Consider the following 15143-nt stretch of genomic DNA (forward strand, 5'->3'; position numbering starts at 1 on the left):
TGTCGGTGCCACGTACAAGACTTGAACGCAACACTTCCCTTCGATACCACGGTGTCACACAAACAGCCTCAAAATCAAATATAAACAGCCTCAGCCAACTCTCACCGCTCTATCCTCAAACAAAACAGTGCGAATTAGTGCACATATTTCTAATTGTTAAGTTACACGGATAAAGCGTCAGTCAGTTAAATGTCACATTTGAATGACTATTTCTGCCCGTTAAGTTGTCTTGTCGGAGGTTAGCAATTGGACGCCACCTAAGCTAACGTCAATATAACGTAATTTCCCCTCTTGTTTTACGGCTATACTAAGAGGCACTGCTCCCATGTTACACACTATCTAATTCAGCTGTCAACAATCCAAAACTATTGTTTACACACAGTGTTTTTTCGTCCGAGCGACGTGTGGACCACACTGGATTTAGCGAGGTCGACATTACGCCAGTTTTAAAGTAGCAGGCAGCAGCAGCCAGGGGGGATTGCCCTCAGTTAAGCATTAGCGCTAGCAGGCTAACACGCGGCCAAGCGGCGGGTTGTGAGTTTGTTCATCATTCAATTCTCATTTGATCACCAACACCCGTGAGTTTGAGCTACCCGTGGGTGTGTGTGAGCTCTGCCCAACATCCCATGCACCTCTGTGTGGATGAGAGAGAGTTAGAGGAGCCGGAGAGCTAACCAGCAGTCCTGTTAAACATGGAGGATGAAGAGGTTGCAGAGAGCTGGGAAGAGGCGGCGGACAGCGGGGTGAGAAACACTAACTTTGTACAGATATTATTCTAAACAAGAGTTGAATTCACATATCCAGTCGCAAAGCAATGATCCGCAATACTCTGTGTGTCTGGCGTTTGAATTCCTGATTTAAACATGTTTTTATTTCGGGTTGTTTTTTCATCATAGAAATCAGCTTGTTTTCCTCACCGAGTCTTGTAGGCCTCACACTGTCCCATAACAACACAGGACAAATGCTGGCTTCATGGCCATTTTACCGAGAAAAATGATATTATAATGTTTCAAATCCCAATGTATATCCATAAAGAAAACTTGTTTTTTTTTAAAAAGTCAACTTTTTCAAATGTATCATTTCTTTAGACCCAACTATTGCGGATATGAAAGGCTGGACTTAGTCATGTAATACCATACCACCAACAGTTGACCTAAATTATATATTTAGATTTTCAGCAAACATATTTAGCTGATTTGTCTTGCCTTGTTGGTAGATTGGTGGATTTGTTGGTCAAATTATCTGTTAGCTATACAGACGGTCCACTTTCTATGATTCTTTTTTTTGGTAACCTATCCCCCCTGTCATTACATTTTATTTTTCTATTACAACATTTAAAGTGGCTGCTAAGCATGACCATTTCACTTTTGTGACCCAACATGATAACATTATTATGGATTAAATGGAAATGTTATGGTTGAGTTGCTGCATCATTTTATCCTCTCATCCTTATTACTGCAAACTGAAATCCAACAGCTGGCAACATTTTGATATGATGGTGAGATATGTACAGTCTACCATGTTTTATCACAAAATATACATCTCAACTTCTGATTAAAAATGAATACAACAGTGCACTCAATAAAAAAAACAAGTAGGAGCTGAGTACATTTCTTTACAAATGGTCAAGTATGTGATGCCCCCCATGATATATTACACATTTTCAATTTGAGGTCATCAGGGAATATAATCTGCAATGATTAAACCATTCCATAATATCTGAAAAAACTTAAAGGCAGTTTTCTTTATTTCCATCAATAAGGCAGCAAATTAAATATCTGGTAAAAATGTTTGCTGTTCAGGTCAATGGTACACATAATCAACTTGTTGGATTACAAATGTCTTACATTTGTTTCTCTCCCCAGGAAATAGACAGAAGGTTTGAGGCCAAACTGAAAATAAACCAGGAGGCAAAGTAAACAAAGCAATTTATCAAAAAGAATGGTAAATGTATGGTTCTAATGGATATTATTTTCTTACAGTAATTGTATATCTCTCACTTGTTTTTGCCTGTACAGGAAGTCCATCCTGGGGTCTCGTGGCTCTCCTGTTCGGACTGCTATTGTAATTCAGGATGACTCTTTGCCTGCAGCACCCCCACCACAAATTAGAATTTTGAAACGTCCCTCAAACGGTAATGCAGGAAACCTTGCGTCGTCGACTCGTCCCTCTCAGCAGATGAAGTCTCTGGCCCAGCGGGAGGCAGAGTATGCAGAAGCACGAAGAAGGATCTTGGGTAGTGCCTCTTCAGATGATGTGCCTCAGGACAATCCAAGCCAGGACAGGTAAGACAAAACAACAACAAAGAAGAACAACAAATAAATTGACAAAGTACCTAAAACACTATTATTCATTTCTTCTCTTTTCTTCTCATATCATAAGGCCAAGTCGTATGAGCGTGCAGCAACCTTCAGAACCAATTCGTCCAAACACTCATGTGATCCGCCAGCCCAGTGGCCCGGATGGCACATCGGGCTTCAGACTCTGCAGATAAACAGGAACTACTTGCTGCAAGGAATCAGCTGTCTACCTAGGAGGGCATAAAGGGTGGCAGTTAAAGGGGTTGTTTGTGGTATGAAGAGCAGAGCGGTGGGGTGAGACAAAATGTAACAGACAAAAGTATTACGAAGACGCAGCATGGATTGAAATGAGCTTCTCCACCCTCTCTCTACTCTGCTTACTGGCATGGTCTTTGGCTTTCACATTGTCTTTTCCTTCTGTGGAAAGCTGCAAGGGTCTGGCAGAGATCCGCCAAAGATCTGAAACCCCTTCTGTTCCACACTGTGAACAGGCTTTGGCCTCACATCCCTACACACTGTGATACTTTGATGCCACATGAGGTGCCCTATGATTTTAAGTATGATTGGCCAGACAAGGACATCAGGTGTCTGTCTCTTCAGGGAGAATAAGAAGAGCTCTCCAATATGTGGGAGTTCTCCTGAGAGAAGCAAGCTAACGAGCTGGCCTTTCCACTGATGGAGTGTGGATCATGGCTGGGTGTCCACCGGAGAGCTGGCCTTAGTTTGTTGGGTCCAGTGGAAATTAAGTGTGTGACAGGGCTGGGAGTTTACTATGTGTCCAACAGCTTGAGTGCAAGTGAGAGAAAGTCAAACTGATCCAACAGTTTGAGGCTCAAAAGGGCATTTTTATACTGTAGTTGTGTAACAATGGCGGAGGCCCATAGCAGGTCTTTCCACCATCCATAGGCCTCCGTTCGGCCCTTGTGGCCATGAAAGGAACACCCGGTGGGCACACAGCCTGTGGCCAAAGATTGCAGATCTCAAGGACAGAATGTCACTAAATCAAAGCTTATTCAAGCAATAAGATGAATTTACTCCCTGTATTATTTTTACAAACTGCCTAATTACCTGTGCTGTGTTTTCTTTGAAGTTACCCTTTTTTTTAAATAGTTAACATTGTTATTTTCCCCATGTTTGTGTTTTTATTTTTCTGAGACAAAAGTATGTTTGAGATCAGTAGTTTGCCAGATATTAGATGATTTAGCCTTCAGGCTAAACTTTATTGGTAGTGTCATTAAATGTTATGAAAGTGGAAGAAGTCGGAGCTATTCATGAATTGAACATCTTAAGTCATTCTGTATTAATGTCCCAATGTGTGCTGCCTTGCTGTTTCTCTTAATTGCTGTGTTGGAACCTTTCTTACAGCCAACTGCATTGCATCGGTCCAGACAAGAGGATTTTGATCAGTTTTCACACCAGTTTAAATATATTGACTGATAGTGTTAAGATTATGGTTTAGTCTTCAGAAATAACTATTTGATGCCCAGCATGGAGGATGATACAAACATGACATCTGTGTTTTTTTGAAAAAGGTTAGGACATTTTTTGTTAGAACTACAAATATGAACACAAATATTTTGGATATCTCATTTTTTATTATTTTCCTTAACAACGAAGCCAAATGTCCCTTGCCCGGATTGAATGCCTTTCATGTGGTGTTTTTCCACACAGAGATACACCATTCTTTGCTACCCATTGAAATAAAAGTTTGCAAATCATGAAATCAATAAACTCATCAAATACTGATAATTACTGCAGCTATTTTTGAACTATTTGACACTTGTATGCCTTAAATGAAAACATATTCCTACACACACTTTCCAACGGGTAGTGCTTGCTAATATTGAGCTTTCTGTGTATTGTAATAGGATTTATTTAACAAAATAATGAACCAATGTCATTGAGGCACAGTTTATAGCAGCAACAGCTTTAGGCATGTAATAAATCATATTCAGTAAGCGTGCAATAACGCTTTTGTTAAGGAAGTGTAAGACGTTTGACCATAATTTATCCAAATAGTTTCCAATGTCAGAAAACCATTGATTGGTAATATTTGCAAGAAAAAAGGTGAATTGAAACTGACGAATGGTAAATTAAATAACCTTCACACAGCATCCAACTTAGAAAAATTGATTCAACTGCTACATTTGGACCACTTTTACAACCTCACTTGCTTCAAGAACACACGAAAAACAGTCATTTAGGGTAATAATGAATTCATTGTTTATTGTCCATTTGTGAGAGTTGACGATTCTGTTATTGATATACAAGTGTCTATTGCAGCGCTAACATCTCAATGTTTTTGTTTTATGACTTTGTACACTAATTGTTATACTGTCCCAGGAATTAGTAAATGAAATGGATTTACTATCCTTTCAAATTGAAAATTAAAAGCGAAAAAAACATCCTGTATCTATATGATCTACACATGAAGCTTTGTTTCAGTCATTCACCACCATCTGTTTACTTTGAGGTGGATTTGATGTCATTGTCTACTTAAAACTTGAAAAACAAATGAAATTTGAATACCCTTTAATAAACACACTTCAAACTTGGGGAATGATTTTCATCTTGCATAGAGCTCATTGCATGGGTATACTTTTTACTTCTACTCTACTACATTTTGGAAGCAAATTGTGTACTTTTTACTCCAATACATTTATCTTACAGATTAATTGGTAACACTTTACAATAAGACCCTTATAAAGGGTTTACGAATAGTTTGTAATTTATTTATTAATTAGGTTGTGAACACTTTATAAATCATTAATAAGCTTTTATAAGACATGAGATAAACAGGGCACCTGTGACCGGTTGCTTGCCAAATAGTGAGCCCACATTTATCTGTACTGCTAAGCCTTATATTGGCCACTTAGCTTACTTCGTCTTCTTCATCAGCCAGCATCCTTGGGATCTGTTGTTCACAGAGTTGATTCTCGCTAAGTAGCCAATATAAGGCTTAGTCATCTTGCCAAAGAGCGAGCCTGTGTTAATGAATGAAAAATAGAACTGGTTTATAAATGGTTCTTAATGATTAATAAAGTGTTTACAACCTAATTATAACCCCTTTATGAATCCTTTATAAGGGTAGTCTTATTGTAAAGTGGTGCCGATTAATTTACTAGTACCTTTACACATTCAGATTTTGACACACAATACTTAGGAAAAACCATTACAAAATGATTATTTTGGTATTAAACCATCCAACGTTATATTCTAAAACAATGAGTGGGTTAACAGAACATTTCATTGGCAGTCATTTTAGCAAGAAGTTTGTTGTTCCAAAAATAGTTCACAGTTCCAGCTTCTTGAATGTGTGAATATGCTTCTTTTGCTCCAAAATATTTCAAATGTTTTAGTTTTTCTTCAATGAGTACTTCTAGTCCTAATACCTGAAGTGCAGTTATATTTTCGTACCTAAAGACTTTTACTTGAGTACCATTATTGATGTAGTACTTTTACTAGAAATTGACTATTTTAAGAGTTTGTATTAGTACTTCAACTTAAGTGAAGGATCTGAATACCTATTCCACCGTGAGACTACTGTACTTAGTAGGCCTACTTACTATTCCGAGTACCTTCTCAGGTCAGTAGCCCTAACCACCCCGGCCAGGCGCGGCGCTGTTTGAACCGAACACCGCGGCTCGCTTTGGGATCCTGTCGTCCATCTGTCTGCTTCTTCAACTGGTGTCCATTGAACGTCGGAAGTTGGTTCTGATAGTTTAGTGAAACTTGACAAAATGGCAGAGGACAACAGTTATGAGTCAATGCTCTGTGTTAAGCCCGAGGTCCACGTTTACAAGATCCCCCCGCGGGCTTCGAACCGTGGATATCGGTAAGTAGAGCAGTAACGGTTGTAACTGACGAGTCTGTTGGACTGCGGGACAAGTGTCCGTCACCATGCTAATTTAAGTACATCCATTATCGGACAGCCAATTGTTAGAATGTATGTTGTTGTGCTTCTTCAACTATAACGTGCACGATGATGGTTAAAACATACACAAACTTTAACTTTAAAACTTTATATAAACAGAGATACCCCTGCTGGCTGAAAAATATGCTAAGGGATAGGTATGCTACTCACGTTAGCATTATTTCCAAACACAAGTTTGCAGCTGTAACTTCAACTGTTCACTTAAATCGGTCACAACATTCCTAACGATCATAATTGACTGTGAATTGAAACTGGTGTTCACTTTTAATGTAGAAGACATGATGCCACTGCTGCTCACTACAAGCATGGACAGTTTAAATTGATTCGCGTCATGGCTGTCCGATAATGAATGTTAGAATTAATGCTAGCAGTTGTATAAGCTACGTGTCAGCGATAAAAGTAAAGCAAAAAAGAAATGTATGGATTACTGTTAAACTGTGACAAAGTTAACTTGAGTCAATACCAAACTAGGACTGATCCTTGATGTCATTCTCTAACATTCAATTAAGTTTAGTACGACAGAAAACAATAAAACAACTATAACTCAATGTCCAGTTGCAAGCTTTTTGTAGAGCTTTCCACTGAATCTCACGGTGTTCCTACACAGATTTGATTTGCTCTAGTCTAGTCTAATGTAAACTGATATGTATGTCATGTTTTGTTTTGTTAATAAAGACAGACATTCTGAAAGTATCTTTGTTTGGTATTGTGGTAATCTACGGTTTTGTTTTGTCTTCTGTATATTGTTTTTCTTCATTTATCAGCAAAGAAAGGAGTTCCCTTTTGACATAGATATATTCAAGTATTCCTGGACATTTTCACTTCCTCTTGATGTGCAAAGCTGCAGCTGCCTGTGTAAAAACAGTGATCAAGTCAGCCACTTTCACACTAAGATGTGTGTTTCCTGTTTTTCTAGTGCTGCTGACTGGAAGCTGGATGAACCTTCATGGAGTGGCAGGATGAAAATTACTGCTAAAGGCAAGATAGCCTACATCAAGTTAGAGGACAAAAACACAGGTAAACACACTCTTTACAACTGACTCATTTAGGTGAGTAACTTAGCCTTCTAAAAGAACCATAGTGACCAGTATCAGTAAAGCACCTACTGTTAAAAGTGAGCCATCAGTTGTCATCAATGACACAGCTTTAGGTGGCACAAGATAAGGGTTTATTAATGATAAAGGCAATGTTACAATAAGGCTATAAATAATTCAATATTTTGTGTCACCACTTTAATTACAATATGCTGAAAGGTTATTATGAGGCTAAACAAATGCTTAACTTTGAGACAGTGTTTGTGTAATTTTGGATGATGTCAAGCACCCAGAAACACATTTGAACTTGCTCTTCATGTAATGTAGATAGGATAACATAACTTGTTTGCAACATATTTAAATTGCTGTTTCTGTCTTTAGAAGTGGTTAAGTGGCTAAGGCTGGTTACAAAGGCTTGGTTTGTTTTTGGGTTGTTGTTGTTCAGGTTATTGCTTTGGTAAATTTGAAGCAGATTTGAAGCCCTTTCACATTTTTAATTGTACACATTTAGTATCAAAGTGAGCTTTAGACTCTCTGACTTGAGATTGTCACAAAATTTAACAAAACTAATATCTTCTGTTAACTTTAAAGTTATCTTTTTCTTTGTAGGAGAGCTGTTCGCCCAAGCTCCAGTTGAACAGTATCCAGGGTGTGTAGTTGAATCGGTATCAGACTCTAGCAGGTATTTTGTGATCCGGATAGAAGATGGCAATGGTAAGACACTTTTATCAGAGACTCTGCTTTTGTTAAATATTTCATCCTGTCATGCATAAGGTGCCCTCGTGATATTGTTTTTTATCTTTCGTAAAGGACGTCACGCTTTTATTGGTCTGGGTTTTGCTGATCGTGGAGACTCTTTTGACTTCAACGTAGCTTTACAAGACCATTTTAAGTAAGTACACTTCTCTTAACACACCTTTTTACATGATCTTGTACATATTAATAAGCAAATCCTGATACATTAACGTGATTATGTTTAAATGTGAAAGTGTGAGCGACATGCTAACTTGTACATTTGCTTTCTGAGAAGATAATTGTGCACATTGGTCCATCACATATATTGTATATCATTTATGAGAAAGGTGTTTGCTACAATATATAACATTCAATACTGTTGTTCATCTGTATCTTAATACTGCAGTGACCCAGTTTGTCTTTTCCTAGCTGGAACTAAATGATAATTATTATGCTTTCAAACTCTTTTTTTAAAGGTGGGTGAAGCAAGAAGGCGAGATCGCAAAACAGGAAGCTTCTGATATCGTAGCACCTAAGCTGGACCTCAGCTTTAAAGAGGGACAGACAATCAAGATCAGTATTGGGGTAAGTCATTCAGCCCCAACTTTACAGATGTAAAACAATCACTAACAGGGCTCCTTCAAAGTTGGAAAATGTTACATTTTTACTTTTGTTTTCAAAGTAAGTAATATGCTTGAATTGGAATATTCTCCTTGAAATATGCCTGCTACACAATAACTCATGCAAACCTAAGCTACTTTACTATTTGAATTGAAACTATGCCTTATTAGTTATGTTTCTCAAACTACTTGGAGCAGACTCACATCCTAAATGAGTAAAGTAAAATAACTAAATGAGTAACTTGAGCAGCACTTTTCTAATGTAGATATTCTGCTGGAATGATCTGATCAGTTTGTCAATTTCAGCCTTGTTGTTGTCTTAAGGAATCAGACATTGTTGCGCATACGCAATCTTTGTAAACTGTTATAGAACAAAAATATTTAAAGGTTGTCTGTTATTTGAAATTTGAACATTTTTTTCTTGGGTTCTTTTCATTCATAGCTAGATAAGTCCTATTTTGCCCCCTAATTCTTGAATCTGTTAAGTTAAAATGAAAGTATATACTTTGAAATGCAGGGGATACAATAATTCCATAAACATTTTAACAATTGCGTTTTTATTAACCATTTACATTATAAAGGTTTGGAAGATCTGGATATTTTTGGTTAAGTTTCCTCGAAAGTGCTTACTCTTAAAGGTGTAAGAACCCTTTAATGATAAATTGACATATTTTAAGAAGAAAAGAGTAAAGGTTCAAGACGTTCTAAAACTGTGTCTATCTCAGAACATCAAGAAGAGGGAAGCAGGTGGTGCCAAACCGCGGGGAATGGCTGGGGTTCTCCTCCCACCTCCACCAGGTGTTAAAGCTGGAGGTGTCATACCGCCCCCCGTGGGACAGCCGCCAGTCTTAGCTGTGCAGACTGACACTGGTAACAACCGTTCTATTATATAAAATATGTATAAAATACGTTCACATCTTTTAAACAATATTTTTCTCCACATCCAGCGTCTCTTTTAGACTTCGGGTCCCCCGGCCCCGCCGCCCCGCCCAGCACCGACGTGTGGGGAGATTTCACATCTGCAGGCGCCAAGTACGTTTTCTCAAAAAAAGTCACCTGTATTTTTGTCTGTGTATTAATTCATCGTGTCCATCATTCACATTTTGTATTTGTTTAACAGAATTCAAACACTTTCAATGATGCCCATGTCTAGAATGCATTATAAAGTGCTTATAAAGCACAATAAATATGTGTGCCTATAGTCTTAAGTCATTATAATGTGTTTTTAAAATCTGTTATTATTAAGTGCTTACAAGTAAACAGTGCTAGAAGCAGATAACAATGCAAAATAAACATAGGTGTCATAGGCTGGGTTTTCATTATTTCTTCTATGATTGTCATCATCACACTTTCATCTCCCCGCTCTCCTCCACAGCTCCAGCCAAGATGGTGTCAAAGCGGGAGGATGGGTGCAGTTTAGTTGAGTGGTGAGAAAATGTGAACACACACTCAGGTTCCAAACATTCCTTGGATAGCACGATTGTGGCAAAAAGAAAGTAAGAGAGGAACTGTTGGCAAATGTAACTGGCTCATTTGTTTTTGAATTTGTTCTCATAAACTACAGCCCACAGACAACACACTTTTTGAGGAACAAACAGTAAACATGTAAATATTTTTTACAATCCTATATATGTTTCAAACTCTGCCATGAAGTGGGATCTTTTGATTTTAGAAATCCGGTGATCACCTAACCATCATTATTGTTAATGCTTGAAGAGCAGTAAGCATGGTGATGGTTAAACGCAAAGATTGTTTTGTTACACTAACCAGATAGAAGTGTCTATCCACTGCCTTCAATCAAATGTTCCCTTATTTTATTTCCTTTTTCTATTCTGTCACTGTTCAGAATCAGATTTGATCGTATTCTTCGTCTTTAAGACCCATCCTACATTTATCTCATTTACACCAGCACCACTCATCTCAAGGTTGTTTTTTTACCATTTTGGGAACATTAGTGTACCTGTTGAAGTGTCCATGTTTAGTTTAACACCAATGTGTGTGTTTCTGTTTACTAGTTTGAGGAGATCTTGGAAAACTATTATGATATTTAATTAGGTTCACATTAAACCTCTTAAGCCTACATTAAATATACCCAGACTTTTAAATCATGGTGTTGGAAAGTCATAATAGCAATTTTTTTCTGTTTGTCACACACATTGGAACATATTTTTGTTTACGTTTGTCTGTGTGTACGCCTTTCATCTGTCTTTTCCTTGTGTTTTTTTTCTGTGGTTTTAAAAATGTGCCTTTTACCAAACAGAATTTTCCTCAATCTTGTCGCTAATTTGTATCGATTATTTCATTATAAGTGCCTTTCTGGAAACAATCGAAATGTATAAAATGTAAACCTATGTCCTCTTGTAAATAAACAATATATTTCATTGACTCTTGTATTCAATTTTTATTGGTGAACTGTTCTGCTTGTGAGATTGAGAGAGATGTTCTCCAGGGCTCATGTTACACATTTCAACTCTTCAAAGCTGCAGTATTTCTCAGATATCAGTATGATAGAGTACTGCACCAATTTAGCGTACTTAGTTACCTCAGTTATTAACAGCATTATCTAAGAGGATTGTCTAAAAGTCCAGATTTTTTCTTTTAATGATATGGATTGGATTTAACTTCAGGAAGGTTTCCACAGCTGTGTCCCATTTATTTTCATTGTGAGTGAATTGCAAAAAATGAGCCACTACTTTGAAAAACCTAAATGTTGTAGGTTTTTGAGGACTTATAGGAGTTATAATATAAGATAATTTGAGCATATTTAGTGCAAATAGCTACATGGTTCAGGCATTAAAGAAGTAAGCGTCATTAAATATATTTCTAATTTAGTAGTGGAAGAAGCACTTATTATATTTTATTTAAGTTAAAATTGAAATATCACAACATAAAAACAATCTGTTAACAAGAAACAACAGTCCTGTATTCAAAGTCTTTCCAACTACTGCTTTCAAAATATACCTTCAATTCCAGTTAGTATTCATTATGCAAAATGGCTCACGACTTCTCATAACTTATTTCTTACTCTACTTGTTTATTTACAAAAATATTTGAAATAAAGATCCAATCTACTTTGTTATACTGCTGAGCATCTACATCCTTATATGACTTGATCATTTATCAGTTGGTATATATTTTTATTAGAATAATTTGACTCAACGTTCTAGTAAATGCTGTTGTCAAATAAATGTAGTGCAGTGAAAAGTACAATATTGGCCACCAAAAGGTAGCTGAGCAGAAGTAAAGGAAAAACTCAGTTAAAGAACAAGTACCTAGAAACAGTTTTAAATTACATTCTTCTACTACGCACTGGGTGTTATGTTAAAATATGGTGTTCCTTGCATTTTGAGCCTCGCTTGGGCTCAAGGAATTGTTTTAATCTATAATTCACAAGCATTTGTATAAAAAACGTGTTTATTGATGGGTTTCATTCCAACGGTGTTGACAGAAACGAGCTGATGGCAGCAGCCTCGTGAGAATAGACTCAGTTAACAGGCTGATGCTCGACTGGAAGTCCCTCCCCGGAAAAAGCATGGAGGAAGATTTCAGAGGAAGGAGACACTGATGGTAGGCTTCATTTAAAACTGCTGAATGAGGATTGTTTCTGCCTCTGTAATGTTAAAACCCGCTCAGAAGAATGGAGGGACGGCAGGATAACAACCATCAGACCTATCTGTCGAGGTGAGGCTTTAAATCAAACAGGGAAGTGGACGTTTTCACCGCGTTTACAATAACATCATGTGGGTGAATGGCGCTACATAAGGCTTTATAATATGGGTAAGCAGCGCCATTGTGTCTGGGTATAATAGTATCCGCTGCTGGAAAACCCTTCAAACATGATAGTTAAGTTTGCACGGATGCTACACAGTTTAACATACAATCCTCCTCTTCCTTCTCCTCCTCCCGCCTCCAACTCTTAAGACTTTTGAAAACTTGGGCGTGTCTTTAGGATGCATTTTCCTTATGTGTTTTAGGATAAAGAGGATGCTGTGTTAGTATCCGTTGAAGTGTGAAAGGACAAAACCAGAAGAGGAAGCAATTAAGAATGACTGTTTATTCAGCATTTGGTTTGTGTATTGCTGCATCAGGTTGTTGTAAATGCTCAAGCTGTTTGGGCTAAATTCAGTTGATTTTTGGTCTGTGGGGAAACATGAAAGATCAACAGGTGTGTGTTTCATCAGATTTTCAAAAAGCCTCAAATCTCTCTCACACTGTAAAAATCAGTGGCCAGCTCAAAGCCAGCTGGGGGCGCCACAGATAGTAAAGCAACTAAAAACTCAGTAGACAAAAAACTTCTGGCTCATGTTAATGGATAAATTCATCCAGCCTCATCATATTGCATGGACAAACAAGGTGAATGTTCAGCAGTTTGTCGGTAATAATCCAGAAGCACTGACTGTAGACTATGCATGTTAAAGGCAGCTTTAATGCAGTGCTGGGGGTCTGGCCTTGACACAATGACCCTCTTGTCTGTAACTATGACAATCCAAACACAAGCAGTGCACTGTAGTACCCCATGTTTCAAAATAGTGTCATAGTTTCACATCCACATGGCTACAGACTCTTTTGACAATCAGTATGTGGATAACTCAGTTTTTATCTTGAGTTTGTTTTATTGAAACGTGTTTATAGCCCCTTGTGGTTTAAAGACATTAAACATGATTCAGGTTAATGTTGCAGGTTTGTTATACTATTAGTGGAGAGCGGGGTCAGCTTCAGCTAGAACAATCGTCCTCCAATCAGATACAACCGACTGCCCCTTCACTTCCTGTGCCTAAACAACAATGTAAAACCACATCAACACATTTTGAGGGCTTTAACTAACAAATATTTTCATTATCATTACATCTGCTGTATATTACCTTAATTACTCTCTTGGTCTGTTAAATGTCAGACAAAAATGAATAATGCCTACTTTGTTATATAGATTATATATTATAGCTGGAACAAGATAATAACTGGTTAAAGATAAATTATTAAAATGATTAATATATGATCAAGAACATTTGCAATTGATTTCCCTAGAATAACAGATATCTGTTTAAACTTTACAGTATTGTTGAATAAAGGCAGTGGTGCATTTGAGTATGGTTCAAGATAACTACCTTTGGTTAGCTCTCTGAGTGGCTGCCAACAGATTCATACTTGCGGATAAGTATTAACCTCAGAGTCTGAGGGATGTGTTACAGTAAACATCCGTAAAGTTGTTTAGATTTTACCTTGAATTTAAAGGTCCAGCGACAGTTTTGATATGATCAGAGGTGGGAAGTAAAGTAAATTTACTACTGTACTTAAGTACAATTTTGAGATACTTGTACTTTACTTGAGTATTTACATTATATGCTATGTACTTCTACTCCACTACAATTCAGAGGTAAATTGTGTACTTTTACTCCACCACATTTATTTTGTACCTTTACAGTAGTTACTTTACAGATTTGGATTAATTATGTGAAATATAATCAACACCTAAATAAGACTTTAGTTGCACCTGGAGTAAATTCACAAGCTACCCTGTAGTATAAAAAGTAATTCAAACATGCTGCACCTTTACCAGCTTTGATAACACTTAATGCAGAAATAATTTCAATCAAGACATATAATAATATATGAATCTGAAATGGACCAATGTGCATAATAAATTGTTTTACTTTTGGTACTTTAAGCATATTGTGATGCAAATACTTTTGTACCTTTACTTGAGCAACATTTTGAATGCAGGACTCTTAGTTGTAACAGAGTATTCCTACATTCTGGTACTTCCACTTTTACTCAAGTACAAGAACTGAGTACTTTCCCCACCTCTGGATATGATATAAAATCTGTTTTAGCTCTGTTTTTGGTCTCCACCATGTCCTGAGGAGATATCTGGCTCTTTAGCTGCTAAATGCTCCAAATATGTTCACCAGCTCATTTTCTCACATTCCCACATTCCATTTCAATAAATGAATATCAATAACAATTAAAGTTATTGGATTTTGAAAGTGTCAACTTGCATTATTATGATATTAAATGATCATTATATCAATGACATAGCCAACACATGTTTATCACCATTATGTGAAAATATGGTCAAAAGCAGTTTTTACACAGGGCCCTAAAGCTACAGAGTGGACTGTTGATTCTCAGTGGAATGTGGAGCATTAGCACACAGGATGTGTGCTACTGCTAACCCTTTAGGTTTTAACCTATGGTTTTAACGAATTGCAAAATGAGAACACAGTCATAAATGATGAAGAATAAAGTATTTTTACTGATTTGTTTTTCAAGAATTTGACCTGATATCCCTACTTTTATTATTTTGTTATACTTTGACTAACATTCCACCCCTACAACAATAAAAGACGATGGTGAAAATATCTTAAATGTATTTCCTACTATCTTATTGGGTTTATAAAGTTTTCCTTGGGCTTCTCGCTGTTGTGCATCTGAATAGCACTGTGGTCTGTTCGGAGTGTGAGCAGTGAGAGTGCAGGTGGAGGGGTGTGAATCTTAAACCCTGTTAATCCTGCTGCCCTCA

General features: G+C 37.2%; 2 protein-coding genes across 2 annotated transcripts; both read left to right on the forward strand.

Annotated features, from left to right (window-relative positions):
• Positions 1-73: 73 nt before the first annotated feature.
• szrd1 (SUZ RNA binding domain containing 1) lies at positions 74-4855 on the forward strand. Its single transcript, XM_010775291.1, has 4 exons — positions 74-743; positions 1866-1915; positions 2019-2285; positions 2383-4855. The coding sequence occupies exons 1-4, from the start codon at positions 693-695 to the stop codon at positions 2492-2494; spliced, it is 480 nt and encodes a 159-aa protein (XP_010773593.1). The 5' UTR covers positions 74-692; the 3' UTR covers positions 2495-4855.
• A 1063-nt stretch (positions 4856-5918) lies between these two features.
• On the forward strand, positions 5919-11009 carry necap2 (NECAP endocytosis associated 2). The gene is made up of 8 exons (XM_010775292.1): positions 5919-6135; positions 7151-7251; positions 7878-7982; positions 8079-8160; positions 8480-8588; positions 9349-9493; positions 9571-9655; positions 9999-11009. Exons 1-8 carry the CDS (start codon positions 6041-6043, stop codon positions 10045-10047), a joined length of 771 nt encoding a protein of 256 aa, XP_010773594.1. The 5' UTR covers positions 5919-6040; the 3' UTR covers positions 10048-11009.
• The last annotated feature ends 4134 nt before the right edge of the window (positions 11010-15143 follow it).

This window comes from Notothenia coriiceps, unplaced genomic scaffold (assembly GCF_000735185.1).
Source record: "Notothenia coriiceps isolate Sejong01 unplaced genomic scaffold, NC01 NC01_scaffold00015623, whole genome shotgun sequence".
Taxonomy (NCBI): Eukaryota; Metazoa; Chordata; class Actinopteri; order Perciformes; family Nototheniidae; genus Notothenia; species Notothenia coriiceps.